Here is a 14,701-nt window from a genome sequence, read left to right on the forward strand (position 1 = left end):
AATAAAATGTGACATGCCAGATAGTGTATTTTTTCTTCAAAAAAAATCAATCACATAATTCTAATGATATACCAGTATTGGCCATAGTTAGCAGGTAACATTTATTTCCAAAGACGACATGAAGATTTATTCAAGCCATTATCAAAAGCAAAATGTCTTCTCTGACTGGTATATGCACTCATAGTGTTCAACAAAACAACCAGAAAAAGAACCAACATTTTTGAAAGATTGTAATCATCTCGAACTTCAGTATTACCTGAACTTAATCAAGTAGGGGTCTAGATCAATTTAATTGAGGGGTCTAAAGCAATTTAATTCATGATCACTTGTTTAATGATTGTAGAAACTAAGAACAGCAGATGCTGGTTTATACCAAAGATAAATATTTAGTGCTGTAGTAACTCAGCGGGTCAGGCAGCATTTCTGGAGAAAAAGGATAGGTGAGGTTATGGGTTGGGACCTTTCTTCAGATTGAAAGTACTCTCAGTCTGGAGAAGAGTCCCAACCCAAAAAATGGCCCATCCTTTTTCTCCAGAACTGCTGCCTGACCCTTTGAGTTACTCCAGCACTTTGTGTCTATAATTGTTCAATGGTTGTGATCATCTTGCCTACATTCTCTTTAAAGTTTGTTTATTAGAAATAAATCAGTACTATGTAGAAGTGACTTGGTAGTTACAATAAGATTATCACTGCATGTTTTAAATAACTATTATGGCTAGATTTTGTGAATAACTTGACAGATTTTACAGACAGGCTGTGAATGATTCATAGGATAGGGGACAAGTGATTGGACAATAGGAGAAAAATTTAAACAAGATTTGCTCTGTATCTGATATAGCAACATGCTGCCACCTAGCTCACCCTTTCAATGTCATCATCATAGAAACATAGAAACATAGAAAATAGGTGCAGGAGGAGGCCATTTGGCCCTTCGAGCCAGCACCACCATTCATTGTGATCATGGCTGATCGTCCCCTATCTATAACCCGCGCCTGCCTTCTACCCATATCCCTTGACTCCACTAGCCCCAAGAGAAACAGATCATTAACCAGGGGCCACAGTTTAAGAATAAGGGGTAAGCCATTTAGAACGGAGGTGAGTAAAACCTTTTTCACACAGAGGGTAGTGAATCTGTGGAATTCTTGGAATCTGAGCCAATTCTCTGGATGCTTTCAAGAGAGTGTTAGATAGAGCTCTTAAAGATAGCAGAGTCAGGGGATATGGGGAGAAGGCAGGAACAGGGTACTGATTGTGGATAATCAGCCATGATCACTGTGAATGGCAGTGCTGGCTCGAAGGGCTGAATTGGCCTACTCCTGCACTTATTGTCTATTGTTCCGTTGATGGGACTATATGGATTTTTTTTTGAAAACTTGAGTACTTGCATTTGAAACTTTTGATACAGGAACAGACGTTTACTAATTAATTTACCCAGATAAATCAATTATTTTAAGTTGTGCTTCATAGAAAATATTTCAAAAATTCTCATAAAGCTACTTCACTAAAAAATGACCATATCACATACTGCCAATTGATTATGAACAATAGAGTTTGCAATTTTATTTTATGTACATTACAGTGAAGCAAATTCATTGCTACACCATTTATATCTCACTTGTAATAAAATTGTTAAATCTAACACTATGTCTATTACCTTCTTTAAAGTGCATCAGTTTGTACCTTTATCGAACTCACGTAATAGACATTTTTTTTAGTTTGAAGCATTTCAGTTAGACTAAGCAGCACATGTAAATCCACACAAAACTTTTCAAACCAGGCCAATGCACAATATCCTTCAACTAACTTAATAACCAAACTGATTAAGAGATAATTAGTTGTGGGATTAAGTCAGTCATCTTTCTACTTTCATCTGATCTTTGTATGATTTATTGGTTTTAAGTATGTATTCATTTATTTTCTTCCTGTTTCTTTCATTTTTAATAATTCAAGTTTGACTTTACATTTAATTGTGAACGTAGCTTACTTTCATTGTCTACTGAATATCTAAGACCAGGCACTTTCTCTGCAGGCATCTCTTCCCCTTGCCTTTGCACAGATCCCGATGGAGACTAAGGAGGGTCACCTTCCACTTTCTTAGGCTGTGAATGGTTCGTAGGATAGGGGACAAGATATTGGACAATAGGTAGGAGAAATGTTTAAACTAGAAAATAAAGAATAAAAGATTGTTACATCAAACAATGTACACGGTCACGGCAAAACAGAAATGAGGATTATGCTGGATCCAGTGATCAGAATATGTAAGTGATTGTTAACTTTCCAGATATTATATTGACAATGTGATCAGTTTAATCCAACAAAACATAACATCGTGTGATCAATCATTCGGAAAGAAAGTTACCTTACAATGCTCAAAAACTCACATGTCATGGAGCTGTAGTTTAATTAGTTCAAAGAAAAGATGAAGGACTGCTACAATCCCTCTCATTTTGTGGCGTGCATACGTATTGTGCAGTTTGTTGAGAAGATGTGCCACTCAATGGCATTCCAGATAAAGTCTTAGCTGATAAACTACATGTGCTTGTCCTCCGCATCTGCTCAGGTATGAAAGTTGACATGGTCAAATTAGTGTTCCTGAAGTCATTAAATTCTTCCTGATTTTCACCAGTTGGTATCATAGAAAGTTCAAACGAATTTAAGTCTACAAAGGATGGTGAAAATTTAAGAGAATTCTCATCTATTTTAGAGATGCTGTCTGTCTTTTTCTGAAACTGATCAATTTCAATTTCATTGTCCTCCTGCAATTAGATAAGGAGAAAAATGTAATTAACAGAAGATCACTGCAGAGTTAATCGTTTGAAACATTTCTAATGTTAAAAATGTTTGCAGCTTAACACAGTTTGCTTTTTGTAAAAGGCGACAGAGGTTTAAGTTTAGTGTATAGATGTTTCTTGGTTTAATTCCCTGAGATAATCTAAGGGAATGGGAACTGCCATTTGATTGCAGTCTTTGCCAAGCTCAGTCATTCAACTTCAGGTGTATGACAGTGTGAAGGATACGTAACACAGACAGGGGCACAATAACATAAAAAAATGCTTCAACATCAAATACATATTTGAAAATGTATTGGCCTGGTCTTGTTAGAGAGGAGAGGATCTTTCCCCTAGTGAGAGAGTCGAGGACCAGAGGCCATAGCCTAAAAATAAAAGGACATACCTTTAGAAAAGAGATGAGGAGGAATTTCTTTAGGGTGGTGAATCTGTGGAATTCATTGCCACAGAAGGCTGTGGAGGATGTCAATAGATTTTTTTTAAGGTGAAGATTGACAGATTCTTGATTAGTACAGGTGTCAGGAGTTATGGGGAGAAGGCAGGAGAATGGGAATGAGAGGGAAAGATAGATCAGCCATGATTGAATGGCAGAGTAGACTTGATGGGTCAAATTGCCCAATTCTGCATCATATAAATTATGAACTTATGAAATGTATTTGCATATTATGGGTTTGAACATTCAGGGCAAGCAAAACAGTAGTTCTGAGCAGGCAAAAAGTAATGAAAGCTAATAAATCTCCCTCAATGGGTCACATGTATCGCATCCCATTTAAAGAAATAAGGAAGATATTTCTGGTGCTGATAACCATCATTGGGAGGTTTCAGGATAGCAGAAATAGACATGTCTTGCTCTGGTAACCAGTGTGTTATCAAACCAATGCGATAGAATAGCTGTATTAAAGAATATCACAAAATATAGCCCATTTGAGGTAGGAACAGACTGGATTACTAAAACACATTTTCAAAGTATATATTTTTCTTCTTAAACAAAGGAGTGAGGGAATAAAGGGTAAGACTTTAGTAAACGTCCATATGGAAGAAAATGAAGAATCACAGTAAGATCTCTATTTATAAAACAGGATAATGTCCTGTTCTTCCATACTGTAGTGTATACTGTATATGAAGAAGTTGAAAACATACTGCACAATAGAGTGTATGTGCTCCCTAAGGAACTACCATTTACACCAAAGCATGGTCCAACTTAATTTTTTAATGAATTGTGATAAATATTTTAATTTAGCTCTCATTATATGGTCCATTCATTTCCAGTTTGATTGGACTGCCTATCATAGATTAAAATAATTATCTAAAACAAAAAGCAAGTGAAACAAAAAGAGATAAGATATGCTGAAATATCTAGATTTAAAAAATCATGTAAATGTAATCAACTATTTTCTTCTAACTGAAGACAATCTAATTTCATTGCATTGTGTCTGAAAGGATATCAACGATTAGCTTGTGTATTAAGTATTAGCTAATGTCTGCAATTAGATACAATACAATAAATTATCTTTGAGAAATCTAAAAATATTACCTCTCCAACAGCATCTCCTTTCTTTTTGCCTTTCCACCAAGTCTCTACCATGGCAGCAACGAAAGCCAAAATAACACCCAGAGCAAGAAAAACAAAAGCTCCGGCAAAATTTTGTAGGTCCATAGGGCCTCCCTTTCCATGTGTTTTAACATGGCTTTGCAAATCGCATTTCCCAGCTTTGGGCCACCACTTCTGCTTCAGTCCGTCCAGTTCACCATTTTGCTCAAGTTCTAGAAGGCTGCATTAAAAAATGCAGAACATACATTATTCAGGTAAAACTGTTCACAGAACCTACTCAATGATCAATACGATTTGATCATTTCAGGATAAAACTTGCACTAGGGTATAATTTACAACATGGAGAGAGATCCCAAGATATCAAAGAGAAACATCATTGGAAAATAAATGATACACATAAATATAAAATTAACATAGATACAAGAAGATGTAACAAACCGTTTGGTCGAAGAGGAAGTTCGTAAAGAGAATTTTCAAGGAGAAACAAATGGAGTACAGAGGTTCATGGAAGCAATTTAAAACCTGCAAATCTTGCAGCTAAAGGCACAACCATTAATGCTAACGTGTCAAGGGACGAGGATATATATGTAAGAGACTTGAAGAGATTTAAGCAGACACAATAGACGGTATATGCTAGAATCGTGAGCAAAAAACAAAGTGCTGTCCATATACCTCCACAGATGTTGCCTGGCTTGCTGAGTTCCTCAAGCACTTCGTTTTTTGTTGAGGGATTTAAGCTCATGGATAAAAATGATAACATGTAAGCTTGACTTGTCAGGACCAAAGTGGTCACTGGAATAATTGAAAAGGAAGGTCTTGTCTGGATCAGGAAACTGGAAACAGGTGATGAATGAACATTTCATAAGGTGCAGGAAAATGTAAATCTTTTTTTGGAACATGAAAAGTTATTGTTCACTTTGACACTGCTCTCAGGGAAAGGCACACATCCTCTATAGTTTATATCGAAATCCATGGGTACATTGAAGTCTTTGGATAGAGTGCAGAAAATGTCTATCTTAATGTTGCCTGGATTAGGGAGTAATGGGCATGGATATGGAACTAAGGTGATCTGCCATGCATTCTTTTAATTTGTTTTAGTTTTCCCATCAAAGGGAAGATGAGAAAGTGATCAAGAAGAAATCTGTAGTAGTGTAGTAGTTGATGGAGAAAAATAAAGGGCCAGAATTTAAGATAGTAGAGGGAATGAAGGACATGGTGGAAATGTATATCTAGGTGATATCAGTGTTAATACAAAATGCTGGAGTAACTTAGCAGGTTCAGCAGAATCTTTGGATAACATGGATAGCTGACTTTTCGGGTCGGGTTCTCCTTGAAGAATGGTCCTGGCTTGAAATGTTATCCACCCATGTTCCCCAAAAATGCTGCTTAACCCACTCAGTTACTCCAGCACTTTGTATCTCTTTGTGTAAACAAACATCTGCTGTTCTTTGTGTCATCAGTGTTTTGTGTTTACTTTCCTTCAAATATTTTACGTTTCCTATTTTACGGTGATTTATTTATTGTATATAATTTACATTATATGCATTTTGCAATGGCTTGTTAATTAGTTTAGACTGATCTGATCAAAATGAATCCACAAATATTAATTTCTTATTGCAATTTCTTTTGAACTTCAATGGGCAAATTATTTTTAATCATTACGATAATTTTAAACAAAATGTGGGAATTGTTTTTTGTTAGTTGTAATGGACCAGGGAGGCAAAATGTATGAGATATTTTTTGTCATTAGCTGATATGGAATGTGTCACTGCAGGGAAACATACATTGCGAGAATAACATTTATTGAAAGTATATTTTTTAAAAAGGACCAAAAATCTCACCATTGCACAAATTTACATGTGCAAAATGTATTTATGTTTTGTTTATGTTTTAAATGCAGAATAGTTAAAGACAGTCCCATGAACTTTTTTAGACTTGGGACATGACACTAATCAAAATAAGCTAACAATAGTATATTGATGGTAGACAAAATTGCTGGAGAAACTCAGCGGGTGAAGCAGCATCTATGGAGAGAAGGAATAGGTGACGTTTTGGGACGAGACCCTTCTTCAAAAACTGTGGAAACTGCAAAAACTTACGTTTCCTTCTTTGGAAACGTAAATGGAGTTATGTGATATATCAATACACATTGATTAGTATAATGCAGAAAATGAGTTGAGAAATAAAATAATGGCATTCACTATCAGTGATTTTAACTTTGTAGAGAATTGTGCCAACCTGATTTTGCTGTAATTGTTACTCTCATGCAGTAGTGAGTCACTCAGGGATAGTTTTACTGTTTAAAACAGATGACTATTTAGGTTTCAGCATTTTAATGTTATTGGATTGTCTGTGTAGGTTACACAGAAGCAATTACTCAATATTTTACCAATAAAAAACACATGCCTTATGTTCCCACATTGCCTGAATAGAACAAACACTGCACAGATTTATCTCAGACCGACAGTTTGGCCTGCACTGATGATTATTCACAGTTTCAAAAGATTCAATTCTAGTGCAGGTTTCATTTCAGGATCAGTTCAGAAATGCATTTTTAATTCAGTTCATTGCATTCCTTTTGCCAACTAGCATAAATATATCAACAACTCATTGTCAATAAATTTTAAAAACAGTATCTGCCAGTATCCTAGAATTCGAGAATTGTGTGTTGAAAATAAATACATTTAGTGCTTATTTACACATGGATTTTGTATGAGTGAATTTTTATTCTGCATCTCCAGATATTTTGGTAATGATTTGTGAATTCAGTAAGGGTAAACTTCCAGTACCTGAATAGCCATATCACAGGGTTGCCTGTATTTCCTTGCTTTGTCAACAAGTCTCAGATATGTAAACTGGAGCAGGGGACATTGTTCAGTCCCAATGAGTAACAAATATTTCAGCTTTATACAGCTGTTGAGCCAAATAAACCTTGAAGCAAATCACAGTTCAGATAATTGATGTGTTTTTTTTTAAATCTAAACTCGTTTAATCTTCCCATTAGTTGCATGGTCAGCAAATGTTATAAAAAATGTCCAAATTTAAATCAAATGCGTAGGGATATGAAGAACACTGCTATATAAAATTTGATTATGGTCAGAGAAGTTACAGATACTGTGAGCTGCATAACGAGTGATATTTTGGATTAAATCACAAAGTCTGCAGTTGACCGATGCATTTTCTTGCTTTCATTCTGATAATTTTACTTAGTTTTGATGTGCTTGTTAGGGGGTCAAATACTTAAAAGCTGCATTAACGATCTCGCCAGCAAATTTCTGCAAGTTAGAATTAAATCAATTTCACATCTTAAGAGTTTCATTCGATCAGATACTAAATCATCCATACTATAATAGTTCAATTTTATATTCGACAGAAAAATTAATAGAATAAGGACAATAAGGATTAATCGAATAAGTGACAATAGAATACAATGAGGTACAGTTGAGGTAATTGTATAATATTCCTTGTTATTAATGAATTCTATTGGACATCAGCATCACTGGCTAGGCCATAATTTATTGTCCACCCCCAGTTTCTCGAGAATGTACTGGTGAGCTGCCATCTTCAACTGCTGCAGTCCTTCCAGTAAAGGTACTCCAACACTGTAGACATCAAAGGAGCAACGACATATTTTTAAATCAATCAATCAATCAATCAATCAATCAGATTTATTCATCACCGACACAATAAAGTGCAGTGAAATTAACTTGCCAGCAGCGGTACAATCAAAAGGAACACACAATACACAATGAAAGCTTAACACAAACATCCACCACAGCATTCTTCACTGTGATGGAAGGCACAAAGTACAGTCAGTCCTTCTCCATTGTTCTGCTGTGGTCGGGGCTATAAACCTCCACAGTCGCCGCTGCGAGCGTCCAGATGTACAGGCCTTTTCATCTGTAAGGTAAGTCCCGAATCGGTGCTTCCCTTCTGGAGACTGTGGCTTCAGGATGTCGTAGGCCGGCGGTCGGAGCTCTTCTCCAGGGATCCCCGGCGAGGGATTCCACTCAGGATGGTAAGTCCAAGCACCGCAGACCGCTGCTTCAAGACGTTGTAGGCCGCGGGCTGGCGGTCGGAGCTCTTCTCCTCCGAGGATCCCCAATGAAGGATCCCTGCCTCCGGACACCGCACCCACGGCTAGAAGCTCCGCAGACCGCGGCTTTAGGCAGTAACAGTCAGCGGACCAGCGATCGGAGCACTCCCTTCTGGGGACCCGGACATGGGTTCACCTCGCTCCGTGATGAAAAAAGTCTGAAGTTCCGGGCCCGACTACGGGAAAGGCTGCACCAATCCATGTTGTTAGGCCAAGAGGGAGGCGACATGGAAAAAGTCATCTCTCCATGGAGGAGGTGACCAATAGCGGTTCCTCCCTTTCCCCCCTCACCATCCCCCACACAAGACATACCAAGATACATTAAAATACACGTTTGGACATACCAAAAAAACATCAGGGTCAAATGCAATTCGGAAGGGTACCTGCAGATAACGGTGTTCCCAAGCACTTGCTGATCTTGTCCTTAGTAGTGCAGATCACAGATTTCAGAGGTGCAGTTGGAGCAGCCTGGAATAACTATTGTACAAGCGTTTTATCTGGTATACACTGAAGCTACTGGTTATAAATGTTTAGAGAGATGGGTGGAGTACCATATAATCCATCTCACCTCATCTCTGGATTTCAGTTCTACAGCCCACAGTTACATCTAGGCTTTGACGGGGTCCGGGACCAAGTGGTCCTCATGAAAGCTTGCTAGGTGAGCACACTATTGATGATTAAATGCTGCTTGACTGCATGGTTGATGACAGCTTCCATCACTTTATTAATGATCGAGTGTGGACCAAAAGCTGGATTAGTTTGTCCCGTTTCTAGTGAATAATACTTAACTGGGTAATGTGTCACTGTTGGATAGATGCATGTGTACCATTTCAGCTTAACAGCTGTTGGATAGATGCATAACTGTAGCATTTCAGCTTAACATGAGCCAAAGCTGGTTTTGGAACCAGGTGTTAAATACTACATCTGGGCCATTCTTGAAGACTTAAGGGCCTGTCCCACATAGGCGATTTTTATGGCGACTGTCACAGTCGTAACATGTTCCCGAAGAAGCGGCGACTGGACCCCCTCCCTACAACAATGTCTACGACAAGCTACGACAACCTACCACCTAGTCGACGTCAAGCTATGGTAACCTACTGACAACCGGCGACCCATTAGGTCGTCTACCTACAACCACACCTACGACCACACAAGCGACAACCTATAACAAATAAAGTCAACCTACGTCCACCCGCGTCAAGCTACGACAAGCAACGACCCTGTCGGCGACAACTGAAGACAATTCAATCGCTGGTTCCTGTCACCGGTTGATGTAGGCTGACGTAGGTAGTCGCCAATGGAATTCACTGAACCGGCGACAACCAACGTCTCCCCCACCTGGTTTGCGACTTTGGTTATAGTGGACAGAGTATCTTCATAGTAATCGGACATTCTGTTTAATATCACAGGCTGCCGGTTATACCGCTGAAATTGACAAGCAATTGCTTCAATCGACACGTGCAATGATGCTCTATTCAACCATGTTACAAACAGACTTTTAGCTTGCATCAACAAAAATAATTTTTTAGCTGTTTCGAAGAAATTTGTATTTGGAAATAACATGAGCTAGGTGTTTGGTGCAAACCTCTGATTCTGTTATTGTGGCCAATCGGTAATAACAAACACCATTCCCCCCCCCATGGTCTGCTATAACAAGGGTGATCTGTATAGCGATATAAGAGAACTACCTGCACTGCATCTCCTCACCTGCCAACACTGTGTGAGTACCTTCATCACACCGGCTCCAACAGCTCAAGTAGGCATCTCAGTACCAATTTTCAAGGGGATTTGGGAATGTGCAGTAAATACTGCCCTTCCAATGACATACACACTTCACAGAAGAATAAATTAAAGTCATTGTGGCTTATCTCTGAAGCACGAGAATCAGCAGTGCCAACAATATCACCAATTACTGTTCTGAGAGGTTAACTGAATAATAACTTATCTGGGGAGTAGGTACGATTGCGATTGATTTCAGTGAAATGACTGAACTCGCTGACTACTTGCAACAGAGAGGCAAATGGATTGAGGGATTGGCAGTGGATTATAGACAAGAATTAATGTGGAAATTGTGAAGTAAAACCTATAGATGCTGCAAAAACAGACTGGGTTAAGTAATATTAATGAATATGACATTCAGACATGAAAAATGTAGATTTGTATTATTCATAGGAGACGAGGAAGGAAAATATCAGCAAAATGCTGCATTGTATTCAATGTTTTCCATCAGTCCCTTTTCCTGTCTCCGACTTGGTTTTCTACTGCCTCTGAGTATTCACACATTCTTTGTATCTATACTTTCTTCATATTTATTTTCAATTTATTTTAGTCAAATGATTTGTTATATTAGCTAACAATCACCAGTAATTCAAAGACAAGCGGAACTGCAGATACTGGTTTACAAAAAATGAAATGCTGAAGTAACTCAATGGGTTTGGCAGCAACTCTAGAGAACATGGATAGGTGACAAAGTGCTGGAGTGCTGCACCCCTGAGGATGATGGAGGTCAGATCGATACACATAATTAAGGTGGAGATAAGTGTATAAGTTCTTGGAGCAGAATTAGGCCATTTGGCCTGTCAAGTCTACTCTGTCATTCAATCATGGCTGATCTATCTATCTATCCTTCTCAATGCCATTCTCCTGCCTTCTCCCCATAACCATTGACATCCTTACTAGACAAGAAATATTAAGGGATAGGTAAATATTTGAATGATTGTGGAATTAAAGGTTATGGGAAATTGGGTTGAGGGCATAGATCAGCGATGATCACAGACCATGTTGTGGCTGGCTACAGTTGCCTGGTGGCATACGCTTGCTCCTATTTTCTTGCATTCTAGTGTTCAATTGTTCAAGTAATACTTCCTTTGTCCAGGAGACTCCAGAACCAGGGTCCACAGTTTAAGAATAAGAGGTAAGCCATTTAGAACGGAGACAAGGAAACACCTTTTCTCACAGAGAGTTGTGAGTCTCTGCCTTAGTGGAGGCCGGTTCGTTGGATACTTTCAAGAGAGAGCTATATAGGGCCCTTAATGATAGCGGAGTCAGGGGATATGGGGAGAAGGCAAGAACGGGGTACTGATTGGAGATGATCAGCCATGATCACATTGAATGGCGGTGCTGGCTTGAAGGGCCGAATGGCATACTCCTGCACCTATTGTCTATTGTCTATTGTCTATTGTCTATTGTCTATTGTCTTTGCTTTTGTAGAAACGAAGAATTGCAGATGCTGGTTTATACTAAAGAAAGGCACAACTTTCAGGAGAAATTCAGTGGGTCAGGCAGGGATTGACAAATTGGGAGTTTAAAGATGGTATTAAAGGGGTAGTGGGTACAGGAAACATTACAAAATACTCCCAAATTAATGAGAAGGAAAGTTCGAGAAGGGATAAAACAGAAAGGTCAGGGCCAATTGTGAGCTGTGTGAGAGAGGAGGTGATTACCAAAGTCAAAGTGTTGTATGTGAATGCGCAAAGTATATGAAATAAAGTGGACGAGCTTGAGGCTCAGTTAGAAATTGGCAAGTATGATGTTGTTGGAATTACAGAGATATGGCTGCTAAAGGGCCAGGGCTGGGAACTAAATATTCAAGGGTAAACCTACTATTGAAAAGACAGACAGGTGGGCAGAGGGGGTGGGGTAGCTCTGTTGGTGAGGAATGAAATTCAGTCCCTTGCAAGGGGTGACATTGAAACAGGAGATGCGGAGTCAGTATGGATAGAACTAAGGAATTGCAAGGATAAAAATACCCTAATGTGACTTATCTATAGGCCCCCAAACAGTAGCCAGTGCAAGTGGAATCAAGAGTTAAAATTGGCATGTCGTAAAGGTAATGATATGGTTGTTATGGGAGATTTCAATATGCAGGTAGACTGGGAAAATCAGGTTGGTACTGGACCACAAGAAAGAGAGTTTGTGGAGTTCCTCCGTGATGGATTCTTGGAGCAGCTTGTATTGGAGTCTACCAGGGAGTAGGCAATTCTGGATTTAGTTTAGTGTACCAAACTGGATTTGACAAGGGAACTTGAGGTTAAGGAGCCATTAGGAGGTAGTGACCATAATTTGGTAAGTTTTATCTACAATTTGAGAGGGAGAAGGGTAAATCGGAGGTGTCAGTGTTACAGTTGAACAAAGGGGACTATGGAGCCATGAGGGAGGAGTTGGGCAAAATGGTTTTGTGTAGACTGATGGGACTGAAGCATGATAAATCCACAGGGTCTGATGGTCTGAAACAAAGGGTACTTAAGGAAGTGGCTCTAAAAATCGTGGACGCATTGGTGATAATTTTCCAATGTTCTATAGATTCGGGATCCATTCCTGTGGATTGGAGGGTGGCTAATGATATCCCACTTTTTAAGAAAGGTGGGAGAGAGAAAGGGAATTATAGACCAGTTAGCCTGACATCGGTGGTGGAGAAGATGCTGGAGTCAATCATAAGATGAAATAGTGGCACATTTGGATAGCAGTAACAGGATCTGTCTGAGTCAGCATGGATTTACAAAGGGGAAATCATGCAAGACTAATCTGGAATTTTTTTGAGGATGTAACTAGGAAAATGGACAAGGGAGAGCCAGTGGATGTAGTGTGCCTGGACTTTCAGAAACCATTTGATAAGGCCCCACATAGGAGATTAGTGTGCAAAATGATATTGCGGGTAGAGTGCTGACATGGTTGGAAAATTGGTTGGCAGACAGGACACAATGAGTAGGGATTAGCGGGTCCCTTTCAGAATGGCAGGCAGTGACTCGTGGGGTACCACAAGGCTCGGTGCTGGGACCGCAGCTATTTACAATATACATCAATGATTTAGATGGAGGGATTCAAAGTAACATTAGCAAATATGCAGATAACACAAAGCTGGGTGGCAGTGTGAACTGTGAGGAGGATGATATGAGAACGCAGGGTGACTTGGACAGGTTGGGCGAGTAGGCAGATACATGGCAGATGCAGTTTAATGTGGATAAATGTGAGGTTATCCACTTTGGTACCAGAAACAGGAAGGCAGATTAGTATCTAAATTACGTCAAGTTGGGAAAAGGGGAAGTACAATGGGATTTGGGGGTCCTTGTTCATCAGTCAATGAAAGTAAACATGCAGGTGTAACAGGCAGTGAAGAAAGCAAATGGCATGTTGGCCTTCATAACAAGAGGAGTTGAGTATAGGAGCAAATAGGTCCTTCTGCAGTTTTACAGGGCCCTAGTGAGACCACACCTGGAATATAGTGTGCAGTTTTGGTCCCCTAATTTGAGGAAGAACATTCTTGCTATTGAGGGAGTGCAGCGTAGATGTACAAGGTTAATTCCCAGGATGTTAGTACGTCATATGCTGAGAGAGGAGCTGGCCAAGGTAGATTGGAAAGGTATGCTAGCAGGAATGACAGTGGCACAGCAATGGCGGGAATTTCTGGGCATAATCCGGAAGACGCAGGATCATTTCATTCCAAAAAGGCAGAAAGATTATAAGGGGAGTAGGAGGCAACCATGGATGACAAGATAAGTTAGGGATAGAATAAAACTAAAAGAAAAGATGTAAAACACAGCAAAGAGTAGCCAGAAGCTAGAGGATTGGGAAACTTTCATAGGACAACAGAAGGAAAAAAATGGGCAATACGGGCTGAAAAGATGAAGTACGAAGGGAAGCTGGCCAGGAATATAAAGAAGGATAGTAAAAGCTTCTTTAGATATGTTAAGGGAAAAAGAGTAGCAAAGTCAAATGGAGGTCCCTTGAAGGCAGACACGGGTGAAATTATTATGGGGAACAAGGAAATGGCAGAAGAGTTGAACAGGTAGTTCGGATCTGTCTTCACTAAGGAAGACACAAACAATCTCCCAGAAGTACGGGAGGACAGAGGGGATCGAGGAACTGAAATAAATTTTCATTAGGTGAGAAATAGTATTGGGTAGGCTAATGGGACTGAAGGATGATAAATCCCCGGGGCCTGATGGACTGCATCCCAGGGTCCTCAGGGAGGTGGCTCTAGAAATAGTGGACGCATTGGCGATCATTTTCCAATGTTCAATAGATTCAGGATCAGTTGCTGTGGATTGGAGTTTAGCTAATGTTATCCCACTTTTCAAGAAAGGAGTGAGAGAGAAAACGGGGAATTACAGACCAGTTAGCCTGACTTCGGTGGGGGGAAAGATGTCGGAGTCAATTATTAAAGAGGTAATAATGGGGCATTTGGATAGCAGTAAAAAGATTTGTCCAAGTCAGCATGGATTTATGAAAAGAAAATCATGCTTGACTAATCTTCTGGAATTTTTT

At 39.4% G+C, this 14,701-nt stretch overlaps 1 protein-coding gene across 1 annotated transcript in view; it reads right to left on the reverse strand.

The window, feature by feature from the left end:
- Window positions 1-487: 487 nt before the first annotated feature.
- Window positions 488-14,701, reverse strand: part of LOC129701709 (glutamate receptor ionotropic, delta-2-like) — a 448,180-nt gene continuing 433,966 nt past the window's right edge. Inside the window, exons 15-16 of the mRNA XM_055643077.1 lie at window positions 4,324-4,561; window positions 488-2,756 (exon numbers count right to left, since the gene is read on the reverse strand). Of these exons, the coding sequence (XP_055499052.1) occupies window positions 2,409-2,756; window positions 4,324-4,561 (586 nt within the window). The 3' untranslated portion in view covers window positions 488-2,408. The remainder of the gene's footprint in view (window positions 2,757-4,323; window positions 4,562-14,701) is intronic.

This window comes from Leucoraja erinacea, chromosome 11 (genome assembly GCF_028641065.1).
Source record: "Leucoraja erinacea ecotype New England chromosome 11, Leri_hhj_1, whole genome shotgun sequence".
NCBI classification, from domain to species: Eukaryota; Metazoa; Chordata; class Chondrichthyes; order Rajiformes; family Rajidae; genus Leucoraja; species Leucoraja erinaceus.